Genomic DNA, 25,917 nt, shown 5'->3' on the forward strand with positions numbered 1-25,917 from the left:
CTTAACTTTGGGTTTCCATCTAAATCTCTGAGCTACATGACAGATGAAACCCCTGAGGGATCCATTCACTATAATGAGGCAGCAGAATTACTCTGGACTCTGTCTGGCCTCTGTTCAGCATCGTCCTTCCTTTCAGAGGTGCACAAAACTATGGAACTATGGTGGACTGTGTTTTTATGCACGCCGAAAAAGCCGGACACCGCTGGATCACAGGTCCTATGGTGTTCACAGTGCCTCCATCTGCCTCATTATAGGGATTCTTCTGCTGGTGGTTCTGTCTGAATCAAGTATTTCAGAGATTTACATGGAAACCCCAATGCAAGAGCTCAGCGTAGAGCGCTGGAAAAATGTGTACCAAACCTTACTGCAATCTTTGGGAGGCAGAATGAACAAATCCAAAGCAGGTGAAAAATTGGTTTTATTTATTTTTTACACTGTTCCTTGTGCGGTATAAGTGATTAGGCGACTTTATTGTTCGGGTCGGTGCGATTACATAGTTACCAGATTTATTTCCGTTTTTTATGTTTGGCTTCTGTCACACACTACATAAAAGACGCTTTTTTTTACAAGAAGAAGTTTTTGCATTGTCATATTTTGAGAGCTATAATTTTTCAATATTTTGGCCAACAGAGTCATTTGAGAGCTTGTTTTTTGCAGGACAAGATGACATTTTTATTGGTACCATTTTGGGGCACATAACATTTTTTGATCGCTTTTTATTGAAATTTTTGTGGAGGCAGAATGAACAAAAATGAGCAATCCAGGAATTGTTTTTTTTCTCTGTTCTGCATGTGGTAAAATTGATAAGGCAGTTTTATTCTTCAGGTCAGCACGATTACAGCAATACCTCATATCTTTTTTTATGTTTTGGCGTTTTTACACAATAAAAACTTTTACAGAAAAAATAATTATTTTTGCATTGCTTTATTCTGAGAGCTATAACTTTTTTATTTTTCCGCTGTATGGCACCTTGTTTTGTTGCGGGACAAGATGGCGCTTTCAGTGATACTATTTTTATTACCATTCGTCTTTTTGATTGCATTTTATTCCACTTTTTCCCAGCGGTATGATGATAAAATATAATTTGCTACTTTTTTTTTTACTGCGTTCACTCAAGGGGTTAACTAGTGTGACACATTTATAGATTGGATTGTTCTGGACGCGGTGATACCAAATGTGTATTAGTTTTGTTTTTTTACATAAAAATGTGTATTTATTAGTGTATTTTATTATTATTATTATTATTATTATTATTATTATTATTATTATTTTCCTTTTTTACCTAGTCCCTTTATGGGACTTTCACTTTTTTTCACTTTGATTGCAGGTATAATGTATTGCAATGCACCTTCTCTGCACTGCATTATACCTATACTGAAAGCTTCTGACACCATGCTGTAGCTCCGTCCCTCTGCCTCCCTCCTGAACACTGCGATCGCGCTCAGTCGCAACAATAAGGCCCGGGTCACACTGGCGAGGAATACGGACGAGTGAGAGGCGTTAAAAGCACGCATTACACACGGACAAATTATTCTCTATGGGTTTGCTCCCAACAGCCGTATATTTCTCGGGCGTATTCTACGGTCCGTGCCAATCGCAGCATGCTGCGATTGTCGGCGTACTACGCCCGTAATACGCCAATGCAAGTCTATGGGTGCGCTAAAAATACGGATTACACACGGACCACACGTGTGACTTGCGAGAAATACGCACCCAGTGTCCTTTAGAAAAGCCGGCAATTCAGTGCACGATACAGTAAACTCACACTGACAGGTTTTATAACACAAACGAAAGAATAGATATAGACACATAGAATACATATATATATATATATATATATATACACATGTCATTGAGACACATATATATTTATATTTCACAGAGTTCTTCATAGCAGAATAGCCGCTAATTCAATTGCCGGCTTTTGTCAAATCATTCCCCAACCCGACATGAAATGACACATGGTTTACATTCAGTAAAGCATTTAATGTGTCATTTCATGTCGGGTTGGGGAATGATTTGACAAAAGCCGGCAATTGAATTAGCGGCTATTCTGCTATGAAGAACTCTGTGAAATATAAATATATATATATGTGTGTCTCAATGACATGTATATATATATATATATATATATATATATATATATATATATATTCTCTGTGTCTATATCTATCCTTTCGTTTGTGTTATAAAACCTGTCATAGGGCTACATTATATGTCCATTTTGCAAGCCGGCGAGAAAATCTCAGCATACGGACGCATACAGATTACATACGGATGCAGACATGCACAAAATTACGCGACCACACCTTGCTTACGGATGACATACGGAGCACTATTTAGGGGTCGTTCATCCGTATTACGCCTGTAAACTACGGACTGTATTTTGCGTCAGTTAGTGTGACCCCGGCCTTAGGGTGAAAACAGTCAGGAGGGGTGCGGACACCGCTCCTGGCTGTTAGTGCAGACACTCGGCCACTGGCAGACCTGAGCTGTTGCAATAATTGGGTGGGAGGTGCTGATATTTCAGCATGTCCTGCGCAATCATGCTGTTACCGGTCAGTCAGATTTACTGACCGATCACAGCGATCTGGGTGCGGGGACCAACGGCATGGGTCCCTGCACCTCTTCCCATGCCTCTCAGCTGTCACAGACAGCTGTCGGCACTGAACTATCAATGTCTGATTAAATAGTTTAAATACATGACGGACACAGTCCGTAATGGTGCGGGAACTGACTCCCAGCCATGACGGACTGTGTCCGTCATTGGATGTTATGGGGTTAATTAAACCTGAAAGTATACACTTCAATTGCATCTCAGTTGTTTCATTTTAAATAAAAAATAGTGACCTGCAGAGCTGAAATCATGAAGATTCGATCACTGTTAGTGATGAGCGAGTATACTCGTTGCTCGGGTTTTCCCGAGCATGCTCGTTTGTCCTCCGAGTATTTTGGCGTGCTCAGAGATTTAGTTTTTGTCGAAGTAGCTGCATGATTTAGACAACCTGAATACATGTGGGAATTCCCTAATAAACAGGCATTCCTCACATGTATTCAGCCTGTCCAGCAGCCGCAAATCATGCAGCTGAGACAACGAAAACGAAATCTCTGAGCACACCCAAAATACTCGGAGGACAAACGAGCATGCTGGGGAGACCCGAGCAACGAGCATACTCGCTCATCACTAGTCACTGTCCAAATATTTTTGGACCTAACTGTTAATCCCCAACATTGTGCATTCATCACTTCAGACTTCACTCCTGCAGTTCACTAGTGCCCTGTTGGTACATTTTTCCTACCAAGAAATGATTTGGACATCACCAGTCTCTCGGATCACACTTCACTGGATCTGTCCAATAGTTGTCATACATGTAAACGCATGGCATAGTTATATTACATTCCATTATATATAGCGGCACATTAACTGTAGCTCATACCAACCAGTCATGGCTATATTTATCAAAAGCAGTGCAGAAATGGATTGCCTGCATTTTGCACTGGGTACAGTAGTCCTGGTACTAGGCATCTGCTCTTATGGTCCATTGATTACCTTTTCAGCATATTCAGATGTGTGATGTGAGATTTCAGACTTTAAAAAAACCTTCCATTTTGCAAAACTCTGTCGCGAGATGTTTGTTCTTTGTGTCTATTCACAGCCACATAGTGGTTGTCATGCGGATTACAGCCTGTCAAGTGATTTCGGATATGTGAATGTATTAGGCTATGTGCACACGCGGCGGTTTTTACTGCAGTTCCGCTGCGGTTTTGGCCGCAGCAGAACTGCAGCAGTTCTGCAGACAGTGTACAGTAGCATGTTATCCTATGGGATTTACAATTTTCTGTGCACCTGCTGCGGATTTTTAACTGCAGAAAAGCTGCGGTTTTGAATCCGCAGAAAGAAATGACATGTCATTCTTTTCTGCGGATTCTGCTGCGGTTTACCATCTCCTCCATTGTAGAAATGATAAACTACAGGGAAATCCGCAGGCCAATCCGCAGGTAAAACCGCAGGTCATTTTACCTGCGGTTTTACCTGTGGTTCCGCAGATAAAAAATCCGCAGTGTGTGCACATAGCCTTAAACTGAATTTGTTTCATAAGAGTACTTAATCAAATTTAAGAAAAAAAATAAGGGTCGGCACAAAAAGAGACTCAATGCTTTGTGATGTATTCCAGTCCTCGCCACACTTATATGGGAAAGACCCAATAATTACTGTATTCAGTTTTATGGGCCCCATATAATTCTCCATACAGTATAATGGGCCCTTATACTGTATATTACTTAAAACAGTATAATGGGCCCCATATATTACTTCACACAGTATAATGGGCCCCATATATTACTTTATACAGTATAATGGCCCCCATATATTACTTCACACAGTATAATGGGCCCCATATATTACTTTATACAGTATAATGGGCCCCATATATTACTTCATACAGTATAATGGGCGCCATATATTACTTCATACAGTATAATGGGCCCCATATATTACTTCATACAGTATAATGGGCGCCATATATTACTTCATACAGTATAATGGGCCCCATATATTACTTCACACAGTATAATGGGCCCCATATATTACTTTATACAGTATAATGGGCCCCATATATTACTTCACACAGTATAATGGGCCCCATATATTACTTTATACAGTATAATGGGCCCCATATATTACTTCATACAGTATAATGGGCGCCATATATTACTTCATACAGTATAATGGGCCCCATATATTACTTCACACAGTATAATGGGCCCCATATATTACTTTATACAGTATAATGGGCCCCATATATTACTTCACACAGTATAATGGGCCCCATATATTACTTTATACAGTATAATGGGCCCCATATATTACTTCATACAGTATAATGGGCCCCATATAATACTTCTCCCTGTCCCCACTGCTCTGGTCTCCTCAGTGTATTCTGCTTGGCACAGAGGATGCGCTGTAGTGAAGTCATTGTGCCCCCTGCACTAAGACGTCACAGAGCTCAGATGCAGAGGGGGAATTATGGGAAAGGGAGCATCAGCAGCTGGCTCCCTCACTTATCATTGTTTTCAACTGTGTCGGCGCTGGCACCGGAGCCCCACTACTTACAAGCCCCATAGCATGCCAAGTCCCCGACGGCACTTGCCCGCTTTCGCTAGGTGGTAATGTCAGCCCTGATATATGTGTCATGATTGAGCACCACCAAATATTAACCAGTAGGTGAAATACTTTTAGAACACACACCCTTAAATCAAAGGAATTTATAAAAAAAAATAATAATCTGCACACCGATTAAATAAGAGAAAAGTGGCGGACTCTTTATTAGCCCATGTGGTAATATTTCAATTCCATAGCGGAGAAATGATCTGTTATAGATCCAAACTTTGTCACATGGGCTAATAAAGAGTCCACCACTTTGCACAATTCATCGGAGCGCTTTTTATTTTCATAGATACACACACTTAGAGCATATACTTATGTTTACACCATCTATACAGGACAGGAGGAGTATACACAATGTACACAGCTCTACACTATATACTGTGGTAAGGAATATAGAGTGGAGCTGTGTATATAGTATATAGTGTAGAGATGGGCCAGTGTATAAAGTGGGGATTCCACACTATATACACAGCAACATACTATATTAACAGCTCTACACTATATACACACAACTCTACATTATAATTGACAGTATTATACTATACTAGAGGTGTGCCCGATGCTATTGCATCGGGAGGGAAGTGTGTGTGTGGGGTGTGTGTCCCGCTGCTGCTGCCTACCCACCCACCTCCGTGCAGTCACAGCCAGCAGGAAAGATGGTGGTTTGCGGCCTGTGCTGGAGATGGGGTCGGCAGGAAAGACTGTGGTTTGCGGCCTGTGCTGGAGATGGAATGCGGCGCCACCAGAGGGTACCCGCACCCCATCTCCAGCACAGGCCGCAAGCCGCTGTCTTTCCTGCCGGCTGTGATTGCACGGAGGTGGGTGGGCAGGCAGCGGCGGGATGCAGCAGGTGTCCCGGCGGCAGGGGTCCCGGCAGGGGTCCGGTGGTGGGGGTCCTGGCGGTGGGGGTCCGGCAGAGGGTGTCCCGGTGGCAGGGGTCCGGCGGCCTCCCACTGGTGGTACTGCGCAAGGGCCTGGTACCACCAGCGGGTGCCATATTGGAATACCCATCACTTGGGTATTCCAATATGGCGGTCAGCGTACTTCCGATGCGGCGCGGTGGATTGTGGGATTCGAGGACATCCAGACGGAAGTGGATGATGGACAAGATTATGTTACATACTGCTGAATATATATCACATTGAGACTACTGTATATACATATGTATATATGGGTGCTGGGGCTGATGTATATACAGGTGCTGGGGCTGGTGTATATACAGGTGCTGCCGAGGCTGATGTATATACCGGTGCAGTGCTGGGCACTGATGTATTTTAATTTAAACGTGTTTGGGCTGGGGTTACACTCACCCAGATCCAGACTGAATACAGGCAGAAGATTACAGGTGCGGGTAGGACCTCCGCAATTCCTGTGCTGTGTGTCCCAGGCCTTGAAACTTCAGGCTGCTTCCAGGGGCGGGAGAGCAGAGCGCGCTCTCTCCGCTCACATAGAACGTCCTGATCTCAAAGTCAGCACATTCTTAACCCCTGCAGCAGCGGTCCTGCTACATGCACTGCAAGCAATGACTGCTGCTTGCGCGCACCTGTATAACTGGGCATACCTCCCAACTTATGAAGAAGGGAAAGAGGGAAAAAGGGTGCGGCATGCACCGCAGCAAATATTAGGCCATGCCCGACCACACACATTTCACAACTAGTCACACCCATGTCCATGCCCCAACCACACCCATTTAGCACTGCTGATCACACTGACTGGTACTGAGGGCACAGTGGCTGGTACTATGGGCACAGTGGCTGGCATTATGGGCACAGTGGCTTGTACTGAGGAAAAGAAAGAAAGAACAGAGAGAGAGAAAAAACAAAACAGAGAGAGAAAGAAAGAACAGAGAGAGAAAGAAATAAAGGGGACAGAAAAAAAGAACAGAGAGAGAGAAAAAAAGAAAGAGGGAAAAGAGAGAGCAGAGAGAAAAAAAGAGGGGAAAGAAAGAGGGGAAGAAAGAAAGAACAGTGAGAGAGAAAGAAATATGGGAAAGAAAGAACAGAGAGAGAGAGAAAGAAAGAGACCAGAGAGGGAGAGAACAGAGAGAAAGAAAGAGGGAAAGAAAGAGAACAGAGAGAAAAAGAAAGAACAGAGAGAAAGAAAGGAAGAATAGAGAGAGAAAGAAAGAACAGAGAGAGAAAGAAAGATTAGAGAAAGAAAGATTAGAGAGCGAAACAAAGAACAGAGCGAAAGAAAGAAAGAGGGGAAAGAAAGAGCAGAGAGAGAAAGAAAGGGGAAAGAAAGAACACAGAGAAAGAAAGCAGAAAGAAAAAGAACAGAGAAAGAAAGAGTGGACAGAAAAAAAGAACAGAGAGAGAGAAAGAAAGAGTGGGAAAAAAGAACAGAGAGGGAGAGAGAAAGAGGGGAAAGAAATAAATAAAGAGAGAACAGACAGAAGGAAAAAGAACAGAGAGAGAAATTAACAGTGGACAAGGAAAGAAAAAACAGAGAGAAAGAAAGATGGGAAAGAAAGAAAGAACAGAGAGAGAGATAAAGGAAGAGGGGAATGAAAGAAAGAACAGAGAGAAAGAAAGAAAGAACAGAGAGAGAGAAAGAAATAAAGAAAGATTAGAAAGAAGGAAAGAAAGAACAGAGAGAGGAAGTGCTCCTTGGGGCTCAGCCGTGTACTCCTATGTCCGGCGGGAGAAGTAAGCTCCCAGCTGGGGCAGTCTCTCTCTCAAAATCGGAACTGTCCCGCTGGATCCGGGATGGTTGGGAGGTATGAATGCTCCCCACCCTACACCTCGTACACGCATGGCTCCGCACGCCTCATACACACATGGTTCCGCTTTGTATGCCTCATACACACACGGCTCCGCTCCGTACACTTTGCGCACACATGGCTCCACTCAGCAAAACTCGTACACATGCGACTCTGCACCATACACCTTGTACACACGCAGCCACGCTCTGTCCACAATATACACACACGGCTCCACTCCGTAAACCTTGTACACATGCGGCTTTGCTCCATACACCTCGTACACACGCGGCTCCGCTCCATACACACGCAGCTCCACTCCATACACACACGGTTCTGCTTCGCTCCGTAAACACAAGGCTCAGATCCGTACACTTTGTACATACAGGGCTCCGTTCCATACACCTCGAACACACATGGCTCCGGTCCGTAGACCTTGTACACATCTCCGCTCCGTACACACACGGCTCTGCTCCGTACACCCCGTACACACCTGGCCCTCCTCCGTACACCTCGTACACATCCGGCTCCACTCCGTACACCTCGTGCACACACGGCTCCACTCCGTACACCTCGTACACACACGGCTCCACTCCGTACACCTTTCACACACGCTGCTCCGCTCCATACACACGGCTCCACTCCGTACACCTCGCACACACACGGCTCTGCTCTGTACAACTCGTACACACGCGGCTCAGCTCTGTACACCTCGTACACACATGGCTCCACTCCGTACGCCTCGCACACACTCGGCTCCACTCCGTACGCCTCGCACACACTCGGCTCCACTCCGTACACCTCGCACACACTCGGCTCCACACCGTACACCTCGTGCACACACGTATCCACTCTGTACACTTCGTACATACACGGCTCCACTCAGTACACCTCGTACACACATGGCTCTGCTCCTTACACCTCGTACACACACACGTCCTGCACACATTGAGGGCTGTGCACACAGGACCGGTGATGAGGTCACAGGAGGGGAGGAGTCGGGTCACATGATCAGGGGCCAGGGACAGAGGCTAGTGATCATGTGACCCTTGACTCCTCCCCTGCTGTGACCTCATCACAGGTCCTGTGTGCAGGAAGCAGTCTAGTGACGCTGTTAGAGGCTCAGGCTGCAGTGGGTCTGTGGGACTCAGTGAGGATGTGGTGCGTGGGGGGGGGGCGTGGCGGCTTATCTCCCTGCAGTGTGGGCTGCAGGAAAGAAAGATTCTGCGACGGTCGGGAGCTATGGGCCGGTGGCAGGAGGAACAGGCCAGTGGCCACACCAGATGAGCAGGCACTGGCAGCCCGCGGCCCACATGACAGCAGCCCAGCGGGAAAATGCCCGGTTGGGTACATTATCAATCCGGGCCTGCTATGTTAATTTAAGATGTTTGTTCACTTTAGGTAGCTTGGGTTACATATTATTCTATTACTATGAATCGCTACTGTGTGGTATTGTAACTATTATGAAGACTACTACATGCTCTTTGTTGGTGTTCCTTATTTTTGGGGATTCATGATCATGCACTATTGGCACTTTTTAGATGCACATCTGTTTGTGTATTTTTTAATATGATGATTAATATAATAAAATTGGTTTTTGCATGTGGAAATATACGTTTTTTTCTCCTTTTTTTGAATCTCATATATGTAAACGTAATACAGCTAAATAATTTTCAGATTATTATATTTAGAATTTGTTAGTATGCTGGGGAAGCTTTTGTAACACATGGTTGAAAGAGTCAATTTTGTATAAACAATTTCCAGGATTTTAATGATGATTTTTATGCCCAAAAGAACAATTTTCTGTTCTTCTGATAAGCATTTGTCTGTTGTGAACTCATTTTCTGGTCTGCCTCTGGTTTCTGGTGAGGGAGCTGGTTGTGCTGACAGAGGAGTTGTGAGTTCTCTTTCCGGGCTCCCTCTGGTGGTGGCAGGAGGTCGTGAAGCTGATCTAATTAACACAGACTTGCCACCTGATTATGAGGAGAGGATTGGACATCTAGAGTCTCAGACTGGATTTAAGACAGCCGACTCCCTATTCCCATGCTGGTGATTTTTTCCTGCCTCCTGAAGTCTTAGTTTCCAGCTCAGTTCCTGCCTTCTCAAGCTAAGTTGTCTTTGCTAATGTTCACATTTGATTTGGTTTTGTCTATTCAGTTTTGTGTGGTCAGCCAGCCCCGGCTGGGGCTGTGCTGAATTTTCCACTCTTATGTCACTGTATGTGCCAGTTTGCTTTTTGTCCCTTATTAGATTGGCCTCTTTTTGCTCTGCTCTCAAAATATGCCAGAGTGCTGATATAGTGGGAGAAGTCTAGTGACTTCAGGGTATTTTTTGCTATCAGAAGTGTTGGACATTTTTGCAGGGTTTTTTGGCGTGATTGCAGACAGTATCTTTCCTTTCCTGTCCTTTCTAGTTAGTGTGGGCCGCATCGTTTGCTCAGCCTATTTTCCTACTAGCGTTTGTGTTTTCATCTTGTTTCACCGCCAATACATGTGTGGGGGCTGTCTATTCCTTTGGGGTCTGCTCTGGGACAGTTTTAGATTTCCCCTTTCTTGCTTTAGGCTTATTTAGTCCTCCGGCTGTGACGAGGCGTCTAGAATCATCGTAGGTACGCTCCACGGCTGCTGTTAGTTGTGTTGTTAGGATCAGGGGTCTGCAATCCGCGTAGTTACCAACCTCTCTGGTTTTCTGTGACTTGGCTTGGTCTTGTTTTCCTCCTCGGTGACCTTTTCACAACATTTGTCCTTCAGTTATTGACTAGAAGTCTGCAATGCAATAAACATCCAGTAATTATCAATTTAAGAACATGTTAAGTAAACTTAGCAATATTGCCCACTTAGATAATATAATATCTAGACTGATTAGATTTTTATCATCAAACAGAAAATCATATTTTTAGTAAAAAATAAAATTTCCCAAAAAGGTGTCCACGTCTTATAAACGGAACTTGTCACCAGTTTTTTAGTATCCAGAATTCCAATTTTTGTATGATTCTTGATTTGTGACTCGCCTGGTACAATCGACCGATGTGAGCACTCACAATACAACATCTTCATTTTTCACACTAGATTACAAGAGATGTGCAAGACTTCTTACACGACTGGCGGTCAGTCCAATGTGTATGGATGGATAACAGGAAATGGTAAGTTGTGTTTTAATGTTTGAGATCATTTTGTTAAAGCATGTATCTTGCGAATTGTCACACAAATGATAAAAGAAAATTATGGAACTATGAGTGTATTTCTTGTAGGTTGGCAGTGTTACCATGGATGCATAATATATGGGGCTGTATATGGACTGTGTTTGCTGATGAGTCTGTAAGGCAAGAGCTGGAAACTTCATGATGCAATGCTTTAAGGGAATTTGTAAGCATATATGTAATCTGAGGACACCATGAGTTAGGGGTTAAATGATGTGACACGTCATGCCGTGTAGTGTTGTTTGACTGTTTTTAGACTGAAGGTTTAATCACCTGGTGATTATCATTGCTGTGACTAGCTGGTATGGCGCTTCCAGGTCCAACCCCACCCCCTTGTGTGATAAGCAGCTCACAGTCTATAGCCAGGTACAGTGGTATGTAAAGGTTTGGGCACCCCTGGTCAAAATTACTGTTATTGTGAACAGTTAAACAAGCTAAAGATGAATTGATCTCTAAAAGGACTAAAGTTAAAGATGACACATTTCCTTTGTATTTTAGGCCAAAAAAAATGTATTGTCATTTTTTTTACGTTTTAAAAATTGCAAAAAGTAAAATGGGCCAATGCAAAAGTTTGGGCACCCTTGGAAATTTGTGCGCTCAGATAATTTGACAAGAGTTTCAGACCTTAATTACGCTGTTAATTAGCTATCTGTGTGTACATCCTTATAAGGAGAGATAGGGAGGCAGTACTATCTGTATGTATGTCCTTATAAGGAGAGACAGGGAGGCAGTGCTATCTGTATGTACATCCTTATAAGGAGAGATAGGGAGGCAGTACTATCTGCATGTATGTCCTTATAAGGAGAGACAGGGAGGCAGTGCTATCTGTATGTACATCCTTATAAGGAGAGACAGTACTATCTGTATGTACATGCTTATAAGGAGAGGCAGGGAGGCAATGCTATCTTTATGTACATCCTTATAAGGAGAGATAGGGAGGCAGTACTATCTGTATGTACATCATTATAAGGAGAGACAGGGAAGTACTATCTGCATGTATGTCCTTATAAGGAGAGACAGGGAGGCAATGCTATCTTTATGTACATCCTTATAAGGAGAGACAGGGAGGCAGTACTATCTGTGTGTACATCTGTATAAGGAAAGACAGGGGGCAGTACTATCTGTATGTACATCATTATAAGGAGAGACAGGGAAGTACTATCTGCATGTATGTCCTTATAAGGAGAGACAGGGAGGCAATGCTATCTTTATGTACATCCTTATAAGGAGAGACAGGGAGGCAGTACTATCTGTGTGTACATCTGTATAAGGAAAGACAGGGGGCAGTACTATCTGTATGTATGTCCTTATAAGGAGAGACAGGGAGGCAGTGCTATCTATATGTACATGCTTATAAGGAGAGACAGGGAGGCAGTGCTATCTGTGTGTACATCCTTATAAGGAGAGACAGGGGAGGTAGTGCTATCTGTATGTACATTCTTAGTGAAAACCAAGGAGAAGAACACCAGACAGGAATGAAGAAGTGATGGGACAAGACAAGAAACATTAAATAATCTAATATATAAAGCTCAAGTGTGTGTATGTATGTATGTGTGTGTATGTATGTCCGGGATTGGCATCCGCACCGTCGCAGCTACAGCCACTAAATTTGGCAGTTACACGTCTGGACCCCGAGATTGTCCTAGGCTATGTTGTGAGGCGAAATTTTAACCCCGCGCGTTCCAATTCACCAAACAATTTTGCCCCTATCTACATAATGGGGAAAAAGTGTATGTGTATCAAGCCCCGCCCCTCATTATGATGTCATAATGGTTACCATGGCGACGCTGATGTCATCATAGGTTGCAAGCCCCGCCGCTCATTATAATGTCATAATGGTTGACTATGGGATGGAGGATGTGTGATGGGTATATGGGCACTGGACTATGGGATGGAGGATATGTATGACGGGTATATGGGCACGGGACTATGGGATGGAGGATGTGTGATGGGTATATGGGCACTGGACTATGGGATGGAGGATATATATGACGGGTATATGGGCACGGGACTATGGGATGGCGGATATGTATGATGGGTATATGGGCACGGGACTATGGAATGGAGGATATGTATGATGGGTATATGGGCATGGGACTATGGGATGGAGGATATGTATGATGGGTATATGGGCACGGGCCTATGGGATCGTGGATATGTATGATGGGTATATGGGCACGGGACTATGGGATGGAGGATAATTATAATTTCCTATAACTAACCACAGTTAGTTACTATGCCCGGGCAGCGCCCATTATAATGTCATAATGGTTGACTATGGGATGGAGGATGTGTGATGGGTATATGGGCACTGGACTATGGGATGGAGGATATGTATGACGGGTATATGGGCACGGGACTATGGGATGGAGGATATGTGATGGGTATATGGGCACTGGACTATGGGATGGAGGATATGTATGACGGGTATATGGGCACGGGACTATGGGATGGCGGATATGTATGATGGGTATATGGGCACTGGACTATGGGATGGAGAATATGTAAAACTTGTGAGAAAAGTGAATATGTGCACTAACACAGCAAAATGAATAATAAATAATTGTGTGATATAATGTTATGCAAACAATAATATGAACAGTGATATATCAGCAATAAATACCACAATACCACAATCGCGATAAAGTGCAAGTGCAAAGTAAACAAAGGGGGGGTTGAGACTAAAAAAGGGGGAGGGAGGGGGAGAGAGTGAAAATGGAAGAGTATAAGCTGGTCACAATACAAGTTACAAAATGTGCAATAAGCTGACAAAGCAAGGGATGCTGTCAATTATATAAATATTAGATAATAAATTAATCTCTATATATAAAAATGAATGTGTGTGTATCACCAACCAATCACGAAGCATCTTTCATTTCACCAGAGCTGGTTAAAAGAAGCTGAGCTGTGATTGGTTGCTATGACCAACAATTTTCCCAGTTGACAACACCTCAGCAGACACTGACATGGTGGGAGACATCTAGCATCCCTGGGAACATAAGCTCCCAGCCACTGTCTGCCCCCCTGAAAGGAGCAGAGAGCACATGACAGAAATGAATCCCCCCTCCGGTGCCCATATACCCATCATACATTTTCCATCCCGTAGGCACATCTTCCCTCTTAAAGGAATCATTGGTATGGAAGTCAGAGCAAATCCATCCAGCGCTTTGGCTTTGACCCCAGGCCTCTCTTAAAGGGATCACTGGTATGGAAGTTAGGACAGTTCCACTCAGCTCTGTGGTTCTGACCCCAGGGTCTCTTAAAGGGATCTCCGGTATGGAGTCGGGGCAAATTCATCCAGCGCTTTAATTCTGACCCCAGGCCTCTCTTAAAGGGATCCCCGGTATGGAAGTCAAGGCAATTGCCTTCAAATGCTCTGGTACTGACCCCAGGCTCTCTTAAAGGTCGATCTCCTGTATGGAAGTTAGGGCAAATCCCTCAGCGGTCTGATTCTGACCCCAGGGTTCTATTAAAGGGTTCATTGGTATGCAAGTCAGGACAAATCCACTCAGCGCTCTGGTTCTGATCCCAGGCTCTCTTAAAGGGATCCCCGGTATGGAAGTTAGGGCAAATCCACTCAGCGCTCTGGTTCTGACCCAAGTCCCCTCTTAAAGGGATTCTCGGTACGTAAGTGAGGGAAAATCCACTCTACGCTTTGGTTCTGACCCCCAGGCCTCTCTTAAAGGGATCTCCGGTATGGACGCTAGGGTAAATCCCTCAGCACTCTGATTCTCAGCCCAGGCTTCTATTAAAGGGATCATTGGTATGGAAGTCAGGGCAAATCCACTCAGCGCTCTGGTTCTGACTCTAGGCTGACGGGATGATGTGGGATATTAGTGATAGTTGTCCGGTGGCTCTGGCTGATGGGATGATGTGGGATATTAGGGGTAGTAGTCCAGTGGCTCTGGCTGACGGGATGATGTGGGATATTAGGGGTAGTAGTCCGGTGGCTCTGGCTGATGGGATGATGTGGGATATTAGGGGTAGTAGTCCAGTGGCTCTGGCTGATGGGATGATGTGGGATATTAGGAGTAGTAGTCCGGTGGCTCTGGCTGATGGGATGATGTGGGATATTAGGGGTAGTAGTCCGGTAGCTCTGGCTGACGGGATGATGTGGGATATTAGTGGTAGTAGTCCGGTGGCTCTGGCTGATGGGATGATGTGGGATATTATGGGTAGTAGTCCGGTAGCTTTGGCTGACGGGATGATGTGGGATATTATTGGTAGTTGTCCTGTGGCTCTGGCTGATGGGATGATGTGGGATATTATGGGTAGTAGTCCGGTAGCTTTGGCTGACGGGATGATGTGGGATATTATTGGTAGTTGTCCTGTGGCTCTGGCTGATGGGATGATGTGAGATATTACGGGTAGTAGTCCAGTGGCTCTGGCTTACGGGATGATGTGGGATATTAAAGTGAATGTGGCTATGCAGAATGGGCAGGGCTATACACTCAGCTTTATATATATAGATATAATCATTATAATTGTTATAACTAACCGTAGTTAGTTACTATGTCCGGGCAGCGCCGAGCTCTTCAGTTAGTGGGATATAAAGGCTATTAATAACACTAAGGTCCAGCATCCAATAGTCACTAGCAGAGATGTATAATAAAATCAGTGCATGGATGGAAAGGCAATCAATACCTGGGGCTAAGAAGACATCATGTGTGGCATGCCCCAACGCGTGTTTCAGATTTTTTCCTTCGTCAGGGGGTGAGAGTCAGGGGAGGAAGTGCTATCTGTATGGACATCCTTATAAGGGGAGATAGGGAGGAGGTGCTCTCTGTATGTACATCGTTATAAGGAGAGACAGGGAAGTACTATCTGTGTCTGCAATACTTGCAGCAAGAGACAGGGAGACAAAGTAATCTTAGTTGAAAATATTTACCAAGGGGAACACAAAGGAAGAACCAGTTGTACAATATTTACATAGATAGATAGACAAGGGGTAATGTTATCTGTGTTCATCCTATCAAGAAGGCATTATTTACATGGAGCAAAAACATGTTCTGCTTCTACAATCATGTGATCCTCACATAACACTAAACTCTAAGCTCAAATATAGTGGTCACTGTCACATTGGCTCAGTATCAAAATTGGGCTCCCTGGGTCCAAAACACAACATAGTCGTCAGGACTTTTCACTCATCCCTCCCTTGATACAAAAAAAAAATATGCATAAATAAAATAGTGCACCCACAAAGCATATTATCAGTGTGATCTAATAGTTTAGGTAAGCTCTGAAGGAGGCAGTCTTCGGTTGCACCCTTAGGCCCTGCTGTATAAGGTGCACATCATTACGTCAGACCCTGGGCCCACCTGAGTATTTTTTGGTTTTCTGTTCTCGCCAGCCCTGCATGAATTGTTGCAATGCAATAGCACCAACACGTTGTAACTGCATATTCGTATAATTAAAAAAGGTTTTAATTATTTCTACATCAATTCATGCATTTCAAGGATTCCCATCTAGAGGTACATTCCCACGATGAGTTCTTGGTGAGTTTTCAATGCTGGATATTTTTGATGCGTCAAAAAAAACCGCAGCATCTTACAGTCCCAGGAAAGTGGATGGAATTTATAGAAATCTCCTGCCCACTGGGCTTCTTTTACTCAGCGTAAACTGACCTCCGGTGTGTGTTTCAAATCCACAGCATGTCAATTTCTCTTGTGGGTGCGCTGACTTTTCTGCACAGATTTTCCCCCAAAACTGGCACTAGGTGCTGAAAATCTGCAAGTAAAAAATGCATGTTCGTTTTCTTATGTGTTTCTGCTGTGGAAAGGCATCAAGCCACACATAAGTATATCAATATAGTTTTGCCAAAGTCAAATACCGTGAAGTATCAGAAACATGGCAGCTTTGTTTAAAACATGACACATCAACAAGAGACAAAAACCGCAGAGTCAAAAACGTGTTAAAACCATGTAAGAAATGCACTCAAAAACTCAATGAAAAAACGTAAGTAACCTAATTTATGTAGCAGGTGCAGAAATGATGCAGGAGATTTGCAGCATCAAACCTCACCAAAATATCATCATGGGAACGTAGCCTTAAAGGGGTTGTCCACTACTAAGACAATCCATTCTTAAACTAAATGTTTGGCCCTATAAAATAATAGCGCCAATACTCATCTCTTGTGCCAGCTCCATTGCAGCAGTGTCGGGGCTGTGATGAGGTGGAATGATACGTGATGACCAGCTCCCAATCAACGCTGGTGTCACTGTCTCCGCCTTCGGACAAACTGACCATGAAGAGGAAATCGGAGATCATCCGCAGCCCGGACATCTTCTTCATGTTTAGTTTGTCCGGAGGCGGAGACAGTGACGCCAGCGCTAATTTGGGGCCAGCGTCACGTGCCACAACACCACATCACAGCCCCAGGTGAGTGCTGACACCTCAAGAATGGCACCGGCACAGGAGGTGAGTATAGACTTTATTTATTTTATTGGGGCTGAACATTTAGTTTAAGAAGGGGTTGTCCTAGTAGTGGAGAATCCCTTTAAGGAAAAAATTGTAGTTTTGGTTCCCCATAACTTTAGGGCCTTATCAACCATTATACCTTTTTTTTATTAAATAAAAATGAATTGGTGAGAGAGAGGGACTTTATAAAGACTTCCTAATAGACAGATAAAAGACAGATGTTTAGTATCAAGTCTTCACACGGCCTGAAGAAACCTACGCTTTATTCCCTTTCTGATTATCAAGAAAAGTGGCACATATCAGATTCCTTGGTTGATGATAAATCTATGTATGCCCCAGAATATAAGGAAGTCATTGACTGAGCGGGTGTCAATGCAGCACTTACACAAGAATGTTGGGAGTATCTGTAACAGCTTCAGGGAAGGGATAGAAGAGTTAGGGTGTGTGCACACGTTGCGGATTCTGCTGCGGATCCGCAGCGGATTTGGCCCTGCGGATCCGCAGCAGTTCCGCAGGCATTGTGCAGTACAATGAAAAGCAATGGGATTTCAAATCCGCAGTGCACATGCTACGGATTTTTCCGTGCGGATTTGCTGCGGTTTTAAATCCGCATCATGTCAATTCTTTCTACGGATTCCGCAGCGGTTTGACACCTGTTCCATTGTCCAGGTGTCAAACCGCAGGGGAAAACCGCAGGCTAATCCACAGATAAACCGCAGGTCACTTTACCTGCGGTTTTACCTGCAAATCCGTGTGGAAAAATCCGCAGCCGAATCCGCACTGTGTGCACTCACCCTTAGACGCTGATGAGAGTAAAGGGCCTGTCACGCTAAGAGATATCGCTAGCAATATCGCTATAACTAGTGACGTTATAGCGATATTGCTAGTGATATCGCTGTGTCTGATACTTACCTACGACCCGCTCCCCCGCTGGTTATCGCTGATCGCGCGAGAACGTTCAGGACTGTTTCTCGTCGTCAGCTTCCTGCGGCGCTTCCTGCTGTGAGGACGAGCGACGCGTGGAGCCGGGCGGGAGGACGCAGGATCGCCTAGTGTGACAGGTAAGTAGCGATCCCCGTCCACAGCGATGTCGCTAGTGAGATCTGCCTGTGTGGCAGCTCACTAGCGACCACTTAGCGATGTACCAGCGATCCTGACCGCGTCATATCGCTGGTGGGGATCGCTGGTACATCGCTAAGTGTGACAGTACCTTAAATCCCGGTCTACATTTCAGTAAACATGCAGAAAAGCTCAGTAATATGCTAAAGTAGTACTCTATATAATATAATAATTTACATTATTGACTTTGTGCTAATCCCTTTAAGAGAGTCTGTCATCACATATGTGCTGCCCCATCTAAGAACAGTATAAAGTAGGCACCGGGTCCCTGATTCCAGCAATGTATTATTTACTGGGCTTCTTCCTGTAGTTTTGATAAAACACTATTTTATCTACTGCAGCTATATTAGACTTGTCAATAATTAGCTCCTGCTCTGTTCAATATTCATCAGTTTTTAGCTATCCCCCTCCCACGGCCACTGATTGTAAGCTTTCTTCTGCCAAGAAGAAGGAAGCTGTAAAGCAATGGCATGTGTAAGGTTAGACAGACCTCATGTCATAGCTCCACTAGGACCTGCTCCTGTGTAGTCTGCTTCTACTGCCAGGTGCTGTCACATTCACTCTGCAGGCGGCACTGGTGATAGAAGAGACATTGGAACCAGCAGCTCTGAATGGAGCAGGATCTATTCAGCCACTAAGATTCGGGTGGGTGATACTTGCAGTGCCATCCAGTCTGACAGTGTGGCTTTGTGTGCTGTCCAGCTGGAGTTATCACCTCCCTGCTTCAGCCATTTGAAGAGCACCACACTCTACTTAAGCTTACTGTTGGAAGCTGGCAGATATAGCTTTGTGCTCCTCTGGTTCAATCCTGTTAGTTCAGCATCAGTATAGTGTGTTTGTTTCCTGGTTTTGACCGCGACTTTTTCATTGACTATTCTTGCATCTTCCGATTTTGTAATTTTCCTTCCCTCTTGGTTGAGACCTGGCTTACCACTCCTGCCAACCTGCACCACCATACAGCAGCTTATCCCATGGCCCCAGCCCAGGGACTCCTGTTTAGTCCAGATCCCAGTGTAGTGGTTAAAAGATGAAAGATAGGGTGATCCCTGCAATCTGAGAAGCTGAGTGGCCTGCATTAAGCCTGTCCGTGGTAGCCATTTCAGAGCTGCCAGGAGTCCACTGACAATACCCCATTACATTATCATTGTGAGCAGAACTGTAGCAGATAAAACAGTGATTTTATCAAAACTAAAGCAAGTAGCTTACTAAAGGTACTGGTCACACTTAGCGATATCGCTAGCAATATCGCTACAACTTGTGATGTTATAGCGATATCGCTGTGTCTGATACCTACCTCCAACCGCTCCCCCCGCTGGTTATCGTTGATCGCGCGGGAACGTCCTGGACTGTTTCTCGTCGTCAGCTTCCTGCGGCGCTTCCTGTGGAGAGACGAGCGACGAGCGTGTAGCCGGGCGGGAGAACGCAGGATCGCCTAGTGTGACAGGTAAGTAGCGACCCCCGACCCTTGCGATGTCGCTGGTGAGATCTGCCTGTGTGGCAGCTCACTAGCGACCACTTAGCGATGTACCAGTGATCCTGACCGCGTCATATCGCTGGTCGGGATCGCTGGTATGACAGTACCTTAAGTGACTCTGAGTTGGGATCAGAGCCGCTCTCACTATTTTCTGCTGCCTTCATATTGGGAACATAAACCTGGTGACAGATTTGCGACTATTGGACTTATCTTCTAGCTTTGGATCGGACAGATTTTTGTTTGGGATGTAGTTTTTGTAGAGTTTGCAATTTGGTATCTACCAATTAATCTTTTAAAGTGTACACATATTCTAGCAAGAGACCCACAATAGCTAATTGCACAAATAAACCTAGCATACGGCTTCTTTTAAACGTCCATTTTTCACATATGTGTTGCATCTGTGTTTTTCACAAATGGAATATATGCCCATTGTACTCTATGGCGTTGTTCACATAATAATAATAATTTTATTTCTATAGCACCGACATATTCCGCAGCACTTTACATTTCAGAGGGGACTTGTACAGACAATAGACATTACAGCATAACATTAATCACAAAAATCAACAGATACCAGGAGGAATGAGGGCCCTGCTCGCAAGCTTACAATCTATGAGGGAATAGGGGAGACACGAAAGGTGAATGGTAACAATTTCTTGTATTGTACGGTCCAGCCAACAATATAATAAATGGGGTGTTCACGTAATGCTGCATGAACTGGTCACCAGCCAGTATGTGTACGGACACAGAGGGCTATTAAGTGCATGTAGGGTGTGTGAACAGAGGATGTGAGGGTCCTGGTTTTGAAGAACATTTTGTATGGATAAAACAGGGATAGTTAGATAAGTATGTTGAGGCGATAGGCCAGTCTAAAGAAATTCATTTTAGGGCACCCGTAAAACTGTGGGTATTGGAGCTTAATCAAAGTATCCTGGGTAATACATTCCAAAGAATTGGCAAGGGTGGTAGACTGAAACGAGGAGGAGATCTAGGGTGGTTTCGAAGCAGAGAGTGCTTTGTGCGTGAGAGTGATGAGTTTACATTGAACTCTAAATCAGATGGGCAACCAGTGCAACGACTGGCTCAGGGTGGAGGCATCATTGTAGCGGTTGGCCAAGAATATCATCCTGACTGCTGCATTCAGCACGGATTGGAGAGGGGAGAGTTTAGTAAGCGGGAGACCAATTAGTAGAGAGTTTCAATAGTCCAGACGAGAATGTATAAAGGGCATGTCACACTAAGAGATATCGCTAGCAATATCGCTATAACTAGTGACGTTATAGCGATATTGCTAGCGATATCTGTGTGTCTGATACTTACCTCCGACCGGCTCCCCCGCTGGTTATCGCTGATCGCGCGAGAACGTTCAGGACCGCTTCTCGTCGTCAGCTTCCTGCGGCGCTTCCTGCTGTGAGGACGAGCAACGCGTGGAGCCGGGCAAGAGGACGCAGGATCGCCTGGTGTGACAGGTAAGTAGCAACCCCCGTGCCCAGTGATGTCGCTAGTGAGATCTGCCTGTGTGGCAGCTCACTAGCGACCACTTAGCGATGTACCAGCGATCCTGACCGCGTCATATCGCTGGTACATCGCTAAGTGTGACAGTACCTTAAGAGCAACAGTAAGAACTTTTGCTGAATCTAAATTAAGAAAAGGTCAAATTCTAGAAATATTTTTGAGGTGTAGATGACATGAGTGGGCGAGTAATCGGATGTGAGGAGTGAATGAAAGATCTGAATCAAGTATGACCCCAAGACAGCGAGCATGCTGCTGGGAACTAATGGTTGAACCATACACGGAAATGGCCAATGTCGGATATAGGTACATTAGTGGAGGGAGGAAACACAAGGAGTTCAGTTTTTGACAGATTTACTTTCAGTTATAGGGAGGACATGATGTTAGAAACAGCGGTAAGATAATCACTGGTGTTTTGTAATAATGCAGGTGTGATGTCAAGAGTAGAAGTGTATAATTGGGTGTCATCAGCATAGAGATGGTACTGAAAACCAAATCTACTGATTGTTTGTCCAATAGGGGCAGTGTACAAGGAAAGGAGGAGGTGCCTAGGACTGATCCTTGAGGAACCCTGACAGTAAGGGGAAGATGAGTGGAGGAGGAGCCAGCAAAAGATACAGCGAAGGAGCGGTCAGAGAGATAAGAGGAGTACTATGAGAGAGCGGTGTCCTTGAAGGTGATAGAGATGAGCATAGTGAGGAGGAGCTGGTGATGCAGTGTTGAATGCTGCAGAGAGAGCCAGTGGAATCAGCATGGCTTAGTGACCATTAGATTTAGTTATTAGTAGTAGTGCTTTGTGATGAACCCAAAAAGTAGTTTTCACCCACATATCGGGTATCGGGTACCGGTTCACTCAAGAGAAACTGCACAACATTTTTTTTAGCCCATTTACTCCTATTACCCTTGTAAAAATAAAAAAGGGACTAAAAGAAGATTTTTGTGGAAAAAATGTAATTTTGTTTTGTTTTCTTGGTTCAATGTTATAAATTTTTGTGAAGCACCTGGGGGTTCAAGGTGCTCACCACACAACTATATAAGTTCCTTGAGGGGTCTAGTTTCCAAAATGGGGTCACTTGTTGGGAGTTTCTACTGTTGAGGCACACCAAGGGCTCTCCAAAAGGGACATGGCGGCTGCTTTCGATTTCAGCCCATTTTGCATTGAAAAAGGTAAACAGTGCTCGCTCTCCTCCGCGCCCTGCCGTGTGCCCAAACAGTACTTTTTCCTCACATATGCGGTATCGGTGTGCTCAGGAGAAATTGCACAACACGTTTTAGGGTCCATTTTCTCCTGTTTCCCTTGTGAAAATAAAGAAATTTGGGTCTAAATTAAAATGTTTGTGAAAAAACTAAAATGTTCATTTTTTTTCCTTCCACATTCCATTAATTCCTGTGAAGCACCTGAAGGGTTGATAAACTTTTTGAATGTGGTTTTGAGCACCTTGAGGGGTGTAGTTTTTAGATGTCACTTTTGGGTATTTTCTATCAATATAGGCCCTAAAAAAATAGCATTGTAAATTTTGTTGGAAAAATTAGAAACTGCTGATCAAGTTTTAATCTTTCTAACTCCCTAACATAAGAAAATTATATTTCAAAAGCTGTCCTGATGTAACGTAGACATGTGGGAAATGTTATTTATTAAATATTTTATGTGACATAACTCTGATTTAAGGACAAAAAAATTTAAAAGTTTGAAAATTGCAAAATTTTTCCAAATTTGCAAGTCATATCGAAGAAATTTTACCACTTTCATGAAGTACGATATGTCACAAAAAAACAGTCTCAGAATCAGTGGGATCTGTTGAAGAATTCCAGAAAAGAGCTTGTAAGCACTTTGAATATTTGGCAAACGCTGGTGGCCCTTCCAGTAGGCATCAAGCTGCAAACAAAAAAAGAGAAAAATAGTGATATCAGGAGAACCAAATCAAATCTTAATGATTAGTAAATTGGAAAGTTGCATGTTTTTGCAAGCACTTTTCATTTATACCCATTCTTGCAGATGGGAATAATCCTTTAAAGTGGGATTACATGAAGTCTAAAGCCCCCGATACATATAGCGATATCGCTAGCAGTATCGCTGTAACGTCACCGATTTTGTGACGTAGCAGCGATATTGCTAGCGATATCGCTATGTCTGATACTTACCTCCGACCGGCTCCCCCGCTGATTATCGCTGGTCGCGCGAGAACGTCCTGGACCATTTCTCATCGGGCGCTTCCTGCTGGGCTTCCTGTGGCGCCGACGAGCGACGCGTGTACGCGGGCGGGAGGACGTCAGGATCGCCGCGTCTGACAGGTAAGCAGCGACCCCCGACCCCTGCTATGTCGCTGGTGAGATCTGCCTGTGGCAGCTCACTAGCGACCACTTAGCGATGCACCAGCGATCCATATCGTTGTTGGGATCGCTGATGCATCGCTAACTGTAACGGTACCCTAAGTCACTAGAAAATTTGAGCCTACAGGCTATTGATGAAAATCTGGTACTCCTGTGGTTTTGCATGGCAAGTATGAATTTGACAAGTCTTTTTTTTGCTATGTTCACACCTTTCTCGTAGCTGATCAAAGCGCTTGCACCTGCTCTACATTCCCTTACATGCTCCTTTGTAATTATTTGCTCTGTCGGCCTTCATCTTAGCATTTTTCTCTCCATTCACAGATGTTGTGAGGTGGAAGAACCTTATTTGTTATTTAATGTCATATTTCTTTTAGTTGCTTGGTAGCACCACACCTTGTGCTAATCTGCCATGAAAGCTAATAAAATATTAATATTGATTACTTGCGATATGAAATCTCCTTTGCTGCCTTAGGGAAAGCATCGCTACATATTTGGTCTTATTTTTATTTATTTTTTATTTCCCTTAATTATTAAATGGTGTTAAATTATTAAAATTAAAGGCATTAAATATGTACTTTATTATTTTTAAACTAATATAAGAGATACTCGTTTAATTAAATGAGATGACAAATGCACATTGGAGGGAAAGAAAATAACCAGAGATGATAAAGGAATCGTCATACTAACATACTTCACAAAATAGGATTATGCAAGAAGGGGCAGGGATGATAGTAAAAGTGATAGCGAAAAGTATACGGGTGTCCTCAAAATCAGATGAGGGCATCAGAACTTACTGTCCTGGATGATTAAGTGTACCTTTTATTTGGTCTCATGCTACCTGTATAGTGACGCCAGTCCCGGTATGTTGCTGAGGCTGGTGACCACGTCTACACGAGGGTCTGCCTGGATCAGAATTTTCTCCGATCTCGCCAGTTGCAGCACCATCCTCCTTTTCCTGTTGACTCTATGAACAAAATGTTTTAGACGTGTTGTTCCCAGAGTGGAAAAAGAAGACAGTCCCAGGGTTTGCAGGGAATCAGTGGCCGCAGTGGTGATAATTTTGGCACTGTTCTGGCCACAGATTGATTACTGCCGACTGTTGATACCAAAATATGTTGTTGTTTTTTTTCAATTTCTTTATTTTTAAATGTGGAAAAAGGTGGGGCCTCCCCCAGCCACAAGACCTAATTTTGCTGGCTGAGGGAGGGGCGCTTGCAGTTGGTCAAACTGACACCTCTACAAGCAATGATTAACTGTGCTAGTGTAAGCAGGTACGCGGGATGCAGTGACGGGCAGGAGGCAGAGCAAGGATTAACAGTTTTATTTTCCAGGGGAATATTCCACACAGGGAGGTAAAGGGTTAAACAAGGGATTAAAAGTATAAATGGTAAAAGGATATGGTGATTAGAAGAACATCGGCACAGATCACGGCGGTTCCGATGAAAGTCACTGGTTCCTCCATTCATGAAGTGAATAGCGCCGACAACGGCTGGTGCGATGTCCTTTCCAATGGGGTCCGGTAAACAACAATGCCCTGTCTTCTGTCGACAGTGGTCGGTCTCCGGTACCTTCCACTGCCCATAGTCCATATATTGCAGTGGCTGACAAGGGTACAAGCCACAGTCCTGTACGAGCCCAACGTGGCTCGGCAACTATAATCACTAATGAAGTCAGGTCACAAGTCTCAGCGCAATTATTAGCTGGCAACGTCAGGGTGTAGATAACTGTTACGCACCCGGTCTCTTTCAGGCGCCACACGCGAGTTACTCACGATTCCGAAGCGACTGGCACCTGGCTTTATGGTGGTCACCGGGCACACACTGCACTTCTCTCTCTCTGGTCCACGCTGTTGACGGCGGGAGATGGTGGACGCTGGCCTGCACGATACTGATGCTCCCAGGACAGAGCACTCCTTTCACTGGCTGCTGGACGGCTCTGCTCTCTGTGCAAGGATCTGCTCTGTCCTGCATGGCTCTGCTCTGTCCTGCACAGCTCTG

General features: G+C 44.4%; 1 protein-coding gene across 3 annotated transcripts in view; it reads left to right on the top strand.

Annotated features, from left to right (window-relative positions):
• ALKAL2 (ALK and LTK ligand 2) overlaps nt 1-25,917 on the top strand; it is a 144,100-nt gene that overhangs the window by 67,015 nt on the left and 51,168 nt on the right. For all 3 annotated transcript variants that reach the window (XM_073576439.1, XM_073576441.1, XM_073576440.1), the window contains one exon: nt 10,937-11,010. In XM_073576439.1, coding sequence (XP_073432540.1) covers nt 10,937-11,001 — 65 coding nt within the window. In that variant the 3' untranslated portion in view covers nt 11,002-11,010. The remainder of the gene's footprint in view (nt 1-10,936; nt 11,011-25,917) is intronic.

This window comes from Dendrobates tinctorius, unplaced genomic scaffold (genome assembly GCF_039654945.1).
Source record: "Dendrobates tinctorius isolate UK_male_01 unplaced genomic scaffold, ASM3965494v1 ptg000049l, whole genome shotgun sequence".
Lineage (NCBI taxonomy): Eukaryota > Metazoa > Chordata > Amphibia > Anura > Dendrobatidae > Dendrobates > Dendrobates tinctorius.